Source organism: Rhinichthys klamathensis, unplaced genomic scaffold (assembly GCF_029890125.1).
Source record: "Rhinichthys klamathensis goyatoka isolate OS25496 unplaced genomic scaffold, OSU_Roscu_1.1 h1tg001002l_1, whole genome shotgun sequence".
Taxonomy (NCBI): domain Eukaryota; kingdom Metazoa; phylum Chordata; class Actinopteri; order Cypriniformes; family Leuciscidae; genus Rhinichthys; species Rhinichthys klamathensis.
The window spans coordinates 422,501-437,225 of NW_026607299.1; the positions used below are offsets into that span (position 1 = coordinate 422,501).

The 14,725-nt window shown below is 46.2% G+C and overlaps 1 protein-coding gene across 11 annotated transcripts in view; it reads right to left on the reverse strand.

The window, feature by feature from the left end:
• LOC130078838 (receptor-type tyrosine-protein phosphatase mu-like) overlaps window positions 1-14,725 on the reverse strand; it is a 211,428-nt gene that overhangs the window by 177,551 nt on the left and 19,152 nt on the right. For all 11 annotated transcript variants that reach the window (XM_056244549.1, XM_056244548.1, XM_056244545.1 and 8 more), the window contains exons 2-4: window positions 4,996-5,074; window positions 3,784-3,905; window positions 2,446-2,620 (exon numbers count right to left, since the gene is read on the reverse strand). In XM_056244549.1, coding sequence (XP_056100524.1) covers window positions 2,446-2,620; window positions 3,784-3,905; window positions 4,996-5,074 — 376 coding nt within the window. The remainder of the gene's footprint in view (window positions 1-2,445; window positions 2,621-3,783; window positions 3,906-4,995; window positions 5,075-14,725) is intronic.

Consider the following 14,725-nt stretch of genomic DNA (forward strand, 5'->3'; position numbering starts at 1 on the left):
TGACCACTCCAGAGCGGGACCTTCCCAATAACAGTGTGTGTGTGTGTGTGTGTGTGTGTGTGTGTGTGTGTGTGTGTGTGTGTGTGTGTGTGTGTGTGTGTAAATGACAGAGGAGCGTTAGATCTGCACACACACGCGAGGGAATCAGTGCGGCTCCAGGGTGCGGCCACACACACTTCTAATAATACCAGACCACGGACAGGTGCACACACACACACACACACACACACAAACACACTCTGCTCTAAAACTAGTGCGCTGATCTACACACTTGCTATGATCTTCACCATGTTGTATCTTCTTCTATCCTCTGGTCAGTGGGAATCAACAGAGACTTAAAGAATTTGAACTCATGTTTGACCACCAGTGCCCCGTAGCTAGACAATCCCCCACACACACACACACACACACACTCACGTTTGACCACCAGCGCCCCGTAGCTAGACAATCCCCCACACACACACACACACACACACACACTCACGTTTGACCACCAGCGCCCATTAGCTAGACAATCCCACACGCACACACACACACTCATGTTTGACCACCAGCGCCCCGTAACTGGACAATCTTACACACACACACACACACTCGTGTTTGACCACCAGCGCCCCGTAGCTGGACACTCCCACACACACACACACACACACTCGTGTTTGACCACCAGCATAGCTGATATGGGGATTTGGATGACTAGTGGTTTCCTGAGCCTGGCTCTGAGAAAACAGAGATTCTAACTATTGGCCAAACTTCCTCACGTAATAACCTAGAATACTGTCTAACACTTGATGGCTCTGTCAAGTCTTCGTCGTCGGTTAGGAACCTGTGTGTGTGTGTGTGTGTGTGTGTGTGTGTGTGTGTGTGTGTGTACTCTTTGATACCAATCTTTCATTTGAAAGCCACGTGTCTAGTATCTGTAAAACCGCATTTTTCCATCTTAAAAATATATCTAAATTACGTCATATGCTCTCATTGACGAATGCGGAACAGTTAGTTCATGCGTTCATGACCTCAAGGCTAGATTACTGTAATGCTCTACTGGGTGGTTGCCCTGCACGCTTAATAAACAAACTACAGCTGGTCCAAAACGCAGCAGCTCGAGTTCTTACCAGAACCAGGAAGTATGACCATATTAGCCCGGTTCTGTCAACACTGCATTGGCTCCCTATTAAACATCGTATACATTTTAAAATATTGCTGATTACTTACAAAGCACTAAATGGTTTAGCTCCCAGTACTTGAGCGAGCTCTTAACGCATTATTGTCCTTCATGTCTATTGGGTTCTCTAAACTCCGGCCAGTTGATAATACCTAGGATATAATTTCTATTATTCAAATCAGTTAAATGATTATTAGGCTGCATAGATTAGGTCAGCCGGAACCGGGAACACTTCCTACAACACCTGATGTACTCGTTACATCTTAAGAAGAATGGCATCTACGCTAATGTTAGTCGTTCCATTTATTCCGAGGTTTACTGAAGTCAGCCGGATCCGGGCCGTATCCAGATCAGCCGGTGGACCTGCGCCTGGACACGTCCACATCTCATCCCTGCAGTGCAGCCTCATCAGCGCTGTGAAGGCCTCATGGACACCTCTACATCTCGTGTCCATCCCGGCGTGACTCCGACCTTCAACCAGAGGAACTGGATAAATATTGTGAATGTTCTGATCCAATCTGACCTCTGACCTGTAATGCTGCCTGAATCATAATCATAATCACACACTGTTCGCTCATTGGCCAGAGGAGAACTGAGCGACGGAGTCTGGGTTCTCACGAGGTTTATTCTCCATTCTGTCCCTGATGGGAGTTTGATCTGCCTTACTTCAGGTGGACGATGACGCAATTTTCTTCTAGAAACAAACTTTGTTGTATTATTTTCATGTTATCACTGTAAAGCTGCTTTGATACAATCTGTATTGTAAAAAGCGCTATATAAATAAAGGTGACTTGACTTGACACACACACACATGCGTTTGACCACCAGCGCCCCGTAGCTGGACACTCTCACACACACACACACACACACACACACTCACGTTTGACCACCAGCGCCCCGTAACTGGACACTCCACACACACACACACACACACACACACACACACACACACACACACACACACACACACGTTTGACCACCAGCGCCCCGTAGCTGGACACTCTCACACACACACTCACACACACACACACTCACGTTTGACCACCAGCGCCCCGTAGCTAGACACTCCCACACACACACACACACACACACACGTTTGACCACCAGCGCCCCGTAGCTGGACACTCTCACACACACACTCACACACACACACACTCACGTTTGACCACCAGCGCCCCGTAGCTGGACACTCCCACACACACACACACACACACACACGTTTGACCACCAGCGCCCCGTAGCTGGACACTCTCACACACACACTCACACACACACACACTCACGTTTGACCACCAGCGCCCCGTAGCTGGACACTCCCACACCCCTCTCTGAGTGGACGATGCACCGGTATCGGCCTGAGTCGCTCTTCGTGGTGTTGAGGATGTCGAAGGTGCCGGTGTAGCGTCTGGAGTTCACCGGTTTCGTGTCCTTCATAGGAGCCTCGCGGCCCCCGATGCCCTGAGGAGCAACAACACACATCAACACACATCAACACACATCAACACACATCCACACACCTTCATAGGAGCCTCGCGGCCCCCGATGCCCTGAGGAACAACAACACACATCAACACACATCCACACACATCTCAACACACATCTCAACACACATCAACACACATCAACACACATCAACACACATCCACACACATCCACACACATCCACACACATCCACACTCCTTCATAGGAGCCTCGCGGCCCCCGATGCCCTGAGGAACAACAACACACATCCACACACATCCACACACATCAACACACATCAACACACATCAACACACATCAACATCAACCTCTGGTGCTCTTCGGTCACTTTTGACCGAAAAATATTACATTTGTCGGAATGGTACGACACTTGGTAAAGGTTTTGGCACTTGCTGTGTGAACACATAAAAAAATAATGGACATGATCTGAACAGATTAAATGGTCCTGAAAGCAATAGTCCCACTTGTGCTCCTCGCGGTCAGAAATGACGCATTGGAAATGAAAGGAGAGTTTCCTCTAGTGGAAGCGTGTGGAACTGCAGCCGAACACACTCTCACTGAACACTCCTTTACTGAGAGATCAGGGTAAAATTTTGAAAACAACTTGTTTAGATTTATGGCTTTGATTTTCTCACATTTTTAAAGTAAAACATGTTTTTGAAAATATATATTTTATATAAAAATGTAAAATAGTATTTCTGCACATTTCTCACAACAATAAACGTAAAATTCTTTTAAAAACGTTTTTCACTTCAGCAATAATCTGCCAAGTGTCGTCTTTGAATAGAGATCAACCTTAAATCTGTGCTTTAAAGCATTCAAGATTTACCACAGTTTAAGTTGGAAATTAAATATTCAGGTCTATGCTCAAAAAGTTCATAAATGGATAATAAATATAGCGTAAATATAATTTAGTACCATAAAATCTCCTAAAAACACAAAATATTGAATAAAAAACATTATCAAACTAAAATATAGTACATTAACTTCATTGAAATAAAAGTTTCGGTCATTTTTTTGACCGACACGCGAAGAGCAGCAGAGGGTCAAACGGCTGAGGACGAAGCTGTCAACAAAACTCAATTATCATCAACTAAGATGTGGAGTTGTGTTATAATGAGTGTGTACGAGTCGTCACCTGTAACCAGAGCATGTAGTTGACGTGATCTTTGGGCTGCCCGTTAATAGTGCACTGGAACGTGGCCGTCTGTCTGGCGTTGACCTCCACACCTTTAATGTGCAGGAAGTGAGGCGTGTTCACTGACACACACACACACAGAGAGAGAGAGAGAGAGAGAGAGAGAGAGAGAGAGAGAGAGACATTAGTGAGTGCTCCAATAGTGAATCAACTCAAATGACTCATTGAATCATGAGTGGACGCCTTTCACCCGGCTGCCTGTCAATCAATCATCAAATGCATCGGCACACATTCCCATCAGGATATAACAGGATCACATTCTCCGGCTCAAGGGCAGCAAGGAACGTTTCCAGACGGAGCGGTTACAGAAATACATCAGAACGAGCTTCAGGACGGAGAAAAACACCTTCATGTTACAGCGCAAGAAATCAAGGTGAGCCGATACTAGAAGATTCATGATCTCTGATTCACAAGCTTGTGATGCTTTCAACCAGAAACACTGTGATTCATGTGTGAGGAGGAGCTTGAGAACGAGGGATGAGAAATGGAGGGAAAGAGTGAAGGTCAAACATCATTCAAAACCATTTATCAGCTGATGAATCACATTAAATGAGGCATTCACAGACGATTATTAAACGTGATGCTGTGCGACTTTATATCCGCTATCATCATCGGCTCCTGTTTATCAAAACTGCCACTTACAAAAGCCAGTTAATAAACGCATTCAATCAAAATTTGAAAGTAACTTGGCGCTTCAAATAACGATTACATCGATTACACCGTTACGCCAGTAGGTGGCGACAAGTGACTGTTAAAAAATGTATTTATCTTTGAATCATTTATTCAAGAGATTCATAAAAAGCACTGATTCATCCAGTAATGAAGTCTTTATGAGCGAGTCATTGAATCATTCACTTATTAATTCAAATTCATTCAAATCTGCTACTGATAAAGTGAAAAAAGCCAGTTAAAAACGCATTCAATATGGGTTTATTTCAATGATGTTACAGTCAACTAAAACTAAAAAATAGTTTTTTGTTAATTGAAATAAAGCTGAAATGAAATATGGGTGAGCTGACCCGCACGCCTCGGCTGAAGAGGGATAAGGAGAGCTCAACACGAGCATGTTCTCTGAGCTGTGTGTGATCGGCTGTGTGTCGGTGAAGAGCAGAGGATTGTGGGTATCCGAGTGTCGATCACACACACACTTACTGCACTGATGACCCTGACGGGAGATTCCTCTGACGGCCAGCAGACCTCGTTCCCCAGACGCCACCATCTCGAACACCAGCTGCAACACACACACACACAGGGGCGTCAGTCCTGGACACACACTTCAGTATCATTACACACACTCACACACTTCAGTATCATTACACACACACACACACTTCAGTATCATTACACACACTCACACACACACTACAGGCAAACTCCGTGTTTATCATGCACTGCACAGTTTGAGCTCTATTTTGCTTCCATAACATGCGACTAGTGGAAAGAAAACATCCGAAACACACATTTAAGTGTTTATTTTATTGAACACACACGCTCGCTCGCTCACACACACACACACACACACACACATCATTCGCCTGATTTATACAACATTTCACTCCTAAAAACATGGCGGAAATGTAATTATATTCTGTCCGTTGACTGTATTTTCTGTCCAAAATCCCCCAAATTCTGTAAAAACCTTTAAATCAAACTAGAGTTTCCAGCCTGGCTTCATCCGATGTTACATTTCTGTTCTGGGAATGTATGCAAATGAGTGCATATTTAAGGTAATGCCTCATTTGCATATTCAAAAACATAACATTTCAGAAATGTTTAACACGAAACCATGAATGCCCTGTAGAGGTCCGGTGATACCGTCACATGTTTACATTAGTGTTTAGCATTAACGCCAGCAGAACACACACAGCAAACATGTTTCAACACCTCAAACCTTAAATGTGCTAGAATAGAACTCTATTTTAAATCTACAGCGCTTTTATGGTTTCAAAGCAGCTTCACAGCAATAACCAGAAAAACAACAGTGTTGATGTTGTGAAATTCATTAATTATGAAACAAATTCAATTTGCGCTGTAAAGCGTCTGTACAGAAGACAACAGCGTCATCACTAGCAGACAGCAAACACTACACACATCAACTAACACACATTTTTATTTAATATCAACATGACTGTCAGGAAGTGTTGCTGAAGGTCTCGTATTGTCACAGGATTCTCTCAGTTCCTGTCATTCGTTGTTTTAGAGCTGCAGGATTAATCGTTAAAAGAACGCAACCTCCATTCAAACGCTCACATGATCTTATTCCTAAATAAAAGTGATTATACATTAAAGTTTATATTTCGGATATAAACACTGATGTCTACGGAAGCGATCAAAATAGAGTAAATCACCTTTTGAAATAAACTTGGCGCTTCAAATAAGGATTGCATTGATTACACCGTTACGCCAGTAGGGGGCGGCAGGGGACTGTTAAAACGTGTGTTTATCTTAGAATCATTTATTCAAGAGATTCGTTCAGAAACGATGATTCATCCAGTAATGAAGCAAGTTTTTATGAGTGAGTCGTTGAATCATTCACACACTGATTTTATTTAAAATAAATAAGACATTTTTTAAACAGAATGTAACAAATAAGTCCCCCTGTGGTGAGAATCCAGTGTTTAATGTTGTTTATGTGTCTATGTGGTGTTTAATACGCTTTAAGACACACCATGTGTAAGTTCATAAGTCGACAGCATTGCTGAGTATTTCCTCCTTAAAACTGCAGTGAACCAAAGACAGTCTCAAAAACACGGTTTGAAATCGCTGGTGTTTCTGACGTCACAAACGACCTTGTAACCAATCAGATCAACGTGTGATCGTCAACCAGTGGATCTCTGAGCTGAGGGAGTGAGTGGAGGCGGGGCTCATTTGCATATTCATAGAGCCATGCATACTCAATGAGGCGAGGGTGTCGAGTTACATTGAAGCTATTTTAAGGTATGAAAAACATTTAAAGCAACACCAAGTAACTTTTCCTCTGCGGTCGCCCTACAGGTTCGAAGTGGAATTGTCCATTACCGCTGTGGTAAATAATTTAGCCTAGCGGAGCCGACTATCGCACACACACTCGCTGTTTATCCAGCGCCGGCTTTGGAATGAACGATGTCCACAGACAAGCTAGAGTATGTTGCATGATTTAATGAAAGTATGATGTATTGCGACATCAGAAACGAAGAAAAACAAAATAATGACTATTGTAACGCTTGACGTAAAGCAAGTCAAATTTGTAGTTTTCTTATGTCTCATTAGAACTACAGAAACGCGACCCGATCTGGCAATCTCACACAGCGTGGTTATAGCAGATATAGGATCCAGAAGTGCCTTTCACCCTGTTACGACTTAAAGAACCACTGAAACCATTTTGGAAACATTATTTTAAGGTAAAAAATCTTACTTAGTGTTGCTTTAAATATATCATTTTGGTGATCAAAGATACAACGCTACTTTTACTGGTACTGGATTATTACTATATTCATCTACCATGATATTTCTAAAATGCTGCTCCAAAAGTAAACCATGTTACATCTTATACAATAATGCATGGCAATACAATGTTACCATGTGAAAATCACAGCAATATTGTGGTACTGTCATAAACCAGGCTACTCGATAATTACCATATTCATGTAATATTAATGAGGAATGTGTATAGTGATGCTGTGGTCTTTTCTGGCACGATCATCACCTTGCTCAGGAGAACCTGAAGGAGACACTGTCATGCGGCCCGAACGACAGGACCGTTAGCAGCTTCATCAGACCAATCAGATCGATCCGTTTAGCAGACGAGCGCTGGCGTCCAGGCCTCTAATTACAGCTTAATGACGGATTCTCACAGCTCGTTAACACAACCGTGATATCACTCTGATTTATTCTGTCATCTGTCATTGAGCTGTCATTATAAAGGAAACTTTTTAAACAAGATTTGTTTATTCTTATATTTGTTATTATGGGCTACTGTCTCTTTAAGAGCGAATGCACAGATCCAATACACTCACACACATGCAACAACAACACAATAATCTCAATAATACACACAAGCAACAATAGCCCAGAATATTAATGATTGCGATCTGTAGAATACTGAACAAAAAAGTCCACCTTCATTATGAATATAGAAAACTTTCTGAATAAATTAAAAACCTTATCTCGTTCTTCTCTAAATAGACTCAATCTCATGATAGTTTTGTTTGTTTGATCGGGTTTTGTGATGTTAATAACTCTAGCTCTAACGACAGCCTCTTTTGTTCCGGCATTTATGTGCGAGTTGCGTCAGCTTGTCAATCAACTTCATTCCGAGCCGTTAAACACACGGTTCCTCGCGGGAACAAAGCAGAGGTCAGAGGTCAGAGGTCAGAGGTCACGCACTAACCCTAGGCGTTAGAAATACCCAGCGTGAGATGCGGATCACGGAGGACCAGACGAGACTCACACACGCAAACTACAGCGGAACGTCAATTAAACGAGAGACGCAATTAGCGGCAGCGCGTTCCCTCGGTGAGAGCAGAAGAAGAGCACAACAGGACACACACACACACACACACACACCCTGTCATTACACAATAAGAGATGAGAGTAATTTCTGTGTACCAGGTGGTTTCATCTTGACAAACTCTTAAGATACACTGCAATTACACAGACCTGTAATTAGCCAGGCATCGCTAATTAGCCACAGCGCTGAAGAAGTGGAGATCGCATTGTTAATCTCTGCTAGTATTAGAAAGTCACAATCGCATTCTTCATCAATTACGCCGGATGGAGAAGAGTGTGTGTGTGTGTGTGTCTCAGTGTGTGTGTCTCAGCAGAGGTGTGTGTGTGTGTGTGTGTGTGTGCGTCTCAGCAGAGGTGTGTGTGTCTCAGTGTGTGTGTGTGTGTCTCAGCAGAGTCTCAGTGTGTGTGTGTCTCAGTGTGTGTGTCTCAGCAGAGGTGTGTGTGTGTGTGTGTGTCTCAGCAGAGGTGTGTGTGTCTCAGTGTGTGTGTGTGTGTCTCAGCAGAGTCTCAGTGTGTGTGTGTCTCAGTGTGTGTGTCTCAGCAGAGGTGTGTGTGTGTGTCTCAGCAGAGGTGTGTGTGTCTCAGTGTGTGTGTGTGTGTCTCAGCAGAGTCTCAGTGTGTGTGTCTCAGTGTGTGTGTCTCAGCAGAGGTGTGTGTGTGTGTGTCTCAGCAGAGGTGTGTGTGTCTCAGCAGAGGTGTGTGTGTGTCTCAGCAGAGGTGTGCGTGTGTGTGTGTCTCAGCAGAGGTGTGTGTGTGTGTGTGTGTGTGTGTCTCAGCAGAGGTGTGTGTGTGTGTGTGTCTCAGCAGAGGTGTGTGTGTGTGTGTGTGTGTCTCAGCAGAGGTGTGTGTGTCTCAGCAGATGTGTGTGTGTGTGTGTGTGTGTGTGTCTCAGCAGAGGTGTGTGTGTGTGTGTGTGTGTGTGTCTCAGCAGAGGTGTGTGTGTGTGTGTGTGTGTCTCAGCAGAGGTGTGTGTGTATGTGTCTCAGCAGAGGTGTGTGTGTGTGTGTGTGTGTGTCTCAGCAGAGGTGTGTGTGTGTGTGTGTGTGTCTCAGCAGAGGTGTGTGTGTCTCAGCAGATGTGTGTGTGTGTCTCAGCAGAGGTGTGTGTGTGTGTGTGTGTGTCTCAGCAGAGGTGTGTGTGTGTGTGTCTCAGCAGAGGTGTGTGTGTGTGTGTGTGTGTGTGTCAGCAGAGGTGTGTGTGTGTGTGTCTCAGCAGAGGTGTGTGTGTCTCAGCAAAAGCCAGTAGCACCTCATTGCAGTACACGAGATCCAGGGGGCGGAGTTGGATCCAGATCTAAGGGGCGGATATGGGTAGGTTTAGGGGTGGGGTTAGGGATCAGGGGGTGGACTTGGGTGGGATTAGGGATCAGGGGGCGGAGATGGGTGGGATTAGGGGTGGGGTTAGGGATCAGGGGGCGGAGATGGGTGGATTAGGGGTGGGGTTAGGGATCAGGGGGCGGAGATGGGTGGGATTGGGGGTGGGGTTAGGGATCAGGGGGTGGAGTTGGGTGGGATTAGGGGTGGGGTTAGGGATCAGGGGGTGGAGATGGGTGGGATTAGGGGTGGGGTTAGGGATCAGGGGGTGGAGTTGGGTGGGATTAGGGGTGGGGTTAGGGATCAGGGGGCGGAGATGGGTGGGATTAGGGGGTGGGGTTAGGGATCAGGGGGTGGAGTTGGGTGGGATTAGGGGTGGGGTTAGGGATCAGGGGGCGGAGATGGGTGGGATTAGGGGGTGGGGTTAGGGATCAGGGGCGGAGATGGGTGGGATTAGGGGTGGGGTTAGGGATCAGGGGGCAGAGATGGGTGGGATTAGGGGTGGGGTTAGGGATCAGGGGTTGGAGTTGGGTGGGATTAGTGGTGGGGTTAGGGATCAGGGGGCGGAGATGGGTGGGATTAGGGGTGGGGTTAGGGATCAGAGGGCGGAGATGGGTGGGATTAGGGGTGGGGTTAGGGATCAGGGGGTGGAGATGGGTGGGATTAGGGGTGGGGTTAGGGATCAGGGGGTGGAGTTGGGTGGGATTAGTGGTGGGGTTAGGGATCAGGGGGCGGAGATGGGTGGGATTAGGGGGTGGGGTTAGGGATCAGGGGCGGAGATGGGTGGGATTAGGGGTGGGGTTAGGGATCAGGGGGCAGAGATGGGTGGGATTAGGGGTGGGGTTAGGGATCAGGGGTTGGAGTTGGGTGGGATTAGGGATCAGGGGGCGGAGATGGGTGGGATTAGGGGTGGGGTTAGGGATCAGGGGGCGGAGATGGGTGGGATTAGGGGTGGGGTTAGGGATCAGGGGGTGGAGATGGGTGGGATTAGGGGTGGGGTTAGGGATCAGGGGGTGGAGTTGGGTGGGATTAGTGGTGGGGTTAGGGATCAGGGGGCGGAGACGGGTGGGATTAGGGGTGGGGTTAGGGATCAGGGGGCGGAGATGGGTGGGATTAGGGGTGGGGTTAGGGATCAGGGGGCGGAGATGGGTGGGATTAGGGGTGGGGTTAGGGATCAGGGGGCGGAGATGGGTGGGATTAGGTTTATGTAAGGTGGATCTGGATCCAACTCCTCCCCCTGGATTTCGTGTTCTGCAGTGAGGACCATCTCGCAAAAGCGTGTGTGTCTCAGCAGAAGTGTTTGTGTGTCTCAGTGTGTGTCTCAGCAGAAGTGTGTGTGTGTCTCAGCGTGTGTGTCTCAGCAGATGCGCTGTGTGTCTCACAGGACTTCTGGAAGCTGTCGTCGTCCAACAGTCTCGCAGGAGGAGCTCGGATCTGAGAAGCGTGTGTGAGCATCGAGCTGGTGTGTTAGTGTGTGTGAGCATCAGGCTGGTGTGTTAGTGTGTGTGAGCATGTGTGTGAGCATCGAGCTGGTGTGTTAGTGTGTGTGAGGATCGGGCTGGTGTGTTAGTGTGTGTGAGCATCGAGCTGGTGTGTTAGTGTGTGTGAGCATCGAGCTGGTGTGTTAGTGTGTGTGAGCATCAGGCTGGTGTGTTAGTGTGTGTGAGCATGTGTGTGAGCATCGAGCTGGTGTGTTAGTGTGTGTGAGCATCGAGCTGGTGTGTTAGTGTGTGTGAGCATGTGTGTGAGCATCGAGCTGGTGTGTTAGTGTGTGTGAGCATCGAGCTGGTGTGTTAGTGTGTGTGAGCATGTGTGTGAGCATCGAGCTGGTGTGTTAGTGTGTGTGAGCATCGAGCTGGTGTGTTAGTGTGTGTGAGAAATCTGACTAACTGTGTGTTGATCTGTGAGTGTGTGTGTGTTGATCTGTGAGTGTGTGTGTTGATCTGTGAGTGTGTGTGTTGATCTGTGAGTGTGTGTGTTGATCTGTGAGTGTGTGTGTTGATCTGTGAGTGTGTGTGTTGATCTGTGAGTGTGTGTGTGTTGATCTGTGAGTGTGTGTGTTGATCTGTGAGTGTGTGTGTGTTGATCTGTGAGTGAGTGTGTGTGTGTGTGTGTGTGTGTGTGTGTGAGTGTGAGTGTTGATCTGTGAGTGTGTGTGTGTTGATCTGTGAGTGTGTATGTTGATCTGTGAGTGTGTGTGTGTGTTGATCTGTGAGTGTGTGTGTTGATCTGTGAGTGTGTGTGTGTTGATCTGTGAGTGTGTGTGTTGATCTGTGAGTGTGTGTGTTGATCTGTGAGTGTGTGTGTTGATCTGTGAGTGTGTGTGTGTTGATCTGTGAGTGTGTGTGTGTTGATCTGTGAGTGTGTGTGTGTTGATCTGTGAGTGTGAGTGTGTATCTGTGAGTGTGTGTGTGTTGATCTGTGAGTGTGTGTGTTGATCTGTGAGTGTGTGTGTTGATCTGTGAGTGTGTGTGTTGATCTGTGAGTGTGAGTGTTGATCTGTGAGTGTGTGTGTGTTGATCTGTGAGTGTGTGTTGATCTGTGAGTGTGTGTGTGTGTGTGTGTGTTGATCTGTGAGTGTGTGTGTTGATCTGTGAGTGTGTGTGTGTTGATCTGTGAGTGTGTGTGTGTTGATCTGTGAGTGTGTGTGTGTTGATCTGTGAGTGTGTGTGTTGATCTGTGAGTGTGTGTGTGTGTGTTGATCTGTGAGTGTGTGTTGATCTGTGAGTGTGTGTGTTGATCTGTGAGTGTGAGTGTGTGTGTTGATCTGTGAGTGTGTGTGTTGATCTGTGAGTGTGAGTGTTGATCTGTGAGTGTGTATGTGTTGATCTGTGAGTGTGTGTTGATCTATGAGTGTGTGTGTTGATCTGTGAGTGTGTGTTGATCTGTGAGTGTGTGTGTTGATCTGTGAGTGTGTGTGTGTTGATCTGTGAGTGTGTGTGTTGATCTGTGAGTGTGTGTGTTGATCTGTGAGTGTGTGTGTTGTGTTGATCTGTGAGTGTGTGTGTTGATCTGTGAGTGTGTGTGTGTTGATCTGTGAGTGTGTGTGTGTTGATCTGTGAGTGTGTGTGTTGATCTGTGAGTGTGTGTGTTGATCTGTGAGTGTGTGTGTGTTGATCTGTGAGTGTGTGTTGATGTGTGTGTGTTGATCTGTGAGTGTGTGTTGATCTGTGAGTGTGTGTTGATCTGTGAGTGTGTGTGTTGATCTGTGAGTGTGTGTGTTGATCTGTGAGTGTGTGTGTGTTGATCTGTGAGTGTGTGTGTGTTGATCTGTGAGTGTGTGTGTGTGTGTGTGTGTGTGTGTGTTGATCTGTGAGTGTGTGTGTGTTGATCTGTGAGTGTGTGTGTTGATCTGTGAGTGTGTGTGTGTGTGTGTTGATCTGTGAGTGTGTGTGTTGATCTGTGAGTGTGTGTGTTGATCTGTGAGTGTGTGTGTTGATCTGTGAGTGTGTGTGTGTTGATCTGTGAGTGTGTGTGTTGATCTGTGAGTGTGTGTGTGTTGATCTGTGAGTGTGTGTGTGTTGATCTGTGAGTGTGTGTGTTGATCTGTGAGTGTGTGTGTTGATCTGTGAGTGTGTGTGTGTTGATCTGTGAGTGTGTGTGTGTTGATCTGTGAGTGTGTGTGTTGATCTGTGAGTGTGTGTGTTGATCTGTGAGTGTGTGTGTTGTGTTGATCTGTGAGTGTGTGTGTTGATCTGTGAGCGTGTGTGTGTTGATCTGTGAGTGTGTGTGTGTTGATCTGTGAGTGTGTGTGTGTTGATCTGTGAGTGTGTGTGTTGATCTGTGAGTGTGTGTGTGTTGATCTGTGAGTGTGTGTGTTGATCTGTGAGTGTGTGTGTTGATCTGTGAGTGTGTGTGTGTTGATCTGTGAGTGTGTGTGTGTTGATCTGTGAGTGTGTGTGTGTTGATCTGTGAGTGTGTGTTGATCTGTGAGTGTGTGTTGATCTGTGAGTGTGTGTGTTGATCTGTGAGTGTGTGTGTTGATCTGTGAGTGTGTGTGTGTGTGTGTGTGTGTGTGTGTGTGTGTGTGTGTGTGTGTTGATCTGTGAGTGTGTGTGTGTTGATCTGTGAGTGTGTGTGTTGATCTGTGAGTGTGTGTGTGTGTGTGTGTGTTGATCTGTGAGTGTGTGTGTTGATCTGTGAGTGTGTGTGTTGATCTGTGAGTGTGTGTGTTGATCTGTGAGTGTGTGTGTGTTGATCTGTGAGTGTGTGTGTTGATCTGTGAGTGTGTGTGTGTTGATCTGTGAGTGTGTGTGTGTTGATCTGTGAGTGTGTGTGTTGATCTGTGAGTGTGTGTGTTGATCTGTGAGTGTGTGTGTTGTGTTGATCTGTGAGTGTGTGTGTTGATCTGTGAGTGTGTGTGTGTTGATCTGTGAGTGTGTGTGTGTTGATCTGTGAGTGTGTGTGTTGATCTGTGAGTGTGTGTGTTGATCTGTGAGTGTGTGTGTGTTGATCTGTGAGTGTGTGTGTTGATCTGTGAGTGTGTGTGTTGATCTGTGAGTGTGTGTGTTGATGTGTTGATCTGTGAGTGTGTGTGTTGATCTGTGAGTGTGTGTGTGTTGATCTGTGAGTGTGTGTGTGTTGATCTGTGAGTGTGTGTGTTGATCTGTGAGTATGTGTTGATCTGTGAGTGTGTGTGTTGATCTGTGAGTGTGTGTGTGTTGATCTGTGAGTGTGTGTGTGTTGATCTGTGAGTGTGTGTGTGTTGATCTGTGAGTGTGTGTTGATCTGTGAGTGTGTGTTGATCTGTGAGTGTGTGTGTTGATCTGTGAGTGTGTGTGTTGATCTGTGAGTGTGTGTGTGTGTGTGTGTGTGTGTGTGTGTGTTGATCTGTGAGTGTGTGTGTGTTGATCTGTGAGTGTGTGTGTTGATCTGTGAGTGTGTGTGTGTGTGTGTGTTGATCTGTGAGTGTGTGTGTTGATCTGTGAGTGTGTGTGTTGATCTGTGAGTGTGTGTGTTGATCTGTGAGTGTGTGTGTGTGTTGATCTGTGAGTGTGTGTTGATCTGTGAGTGTGTGTGTTGATCTGTGAGTGTGTGTTGATCAATGAGTGTGTGTGTTGATCTGTGAGTGTGTGTGTTGA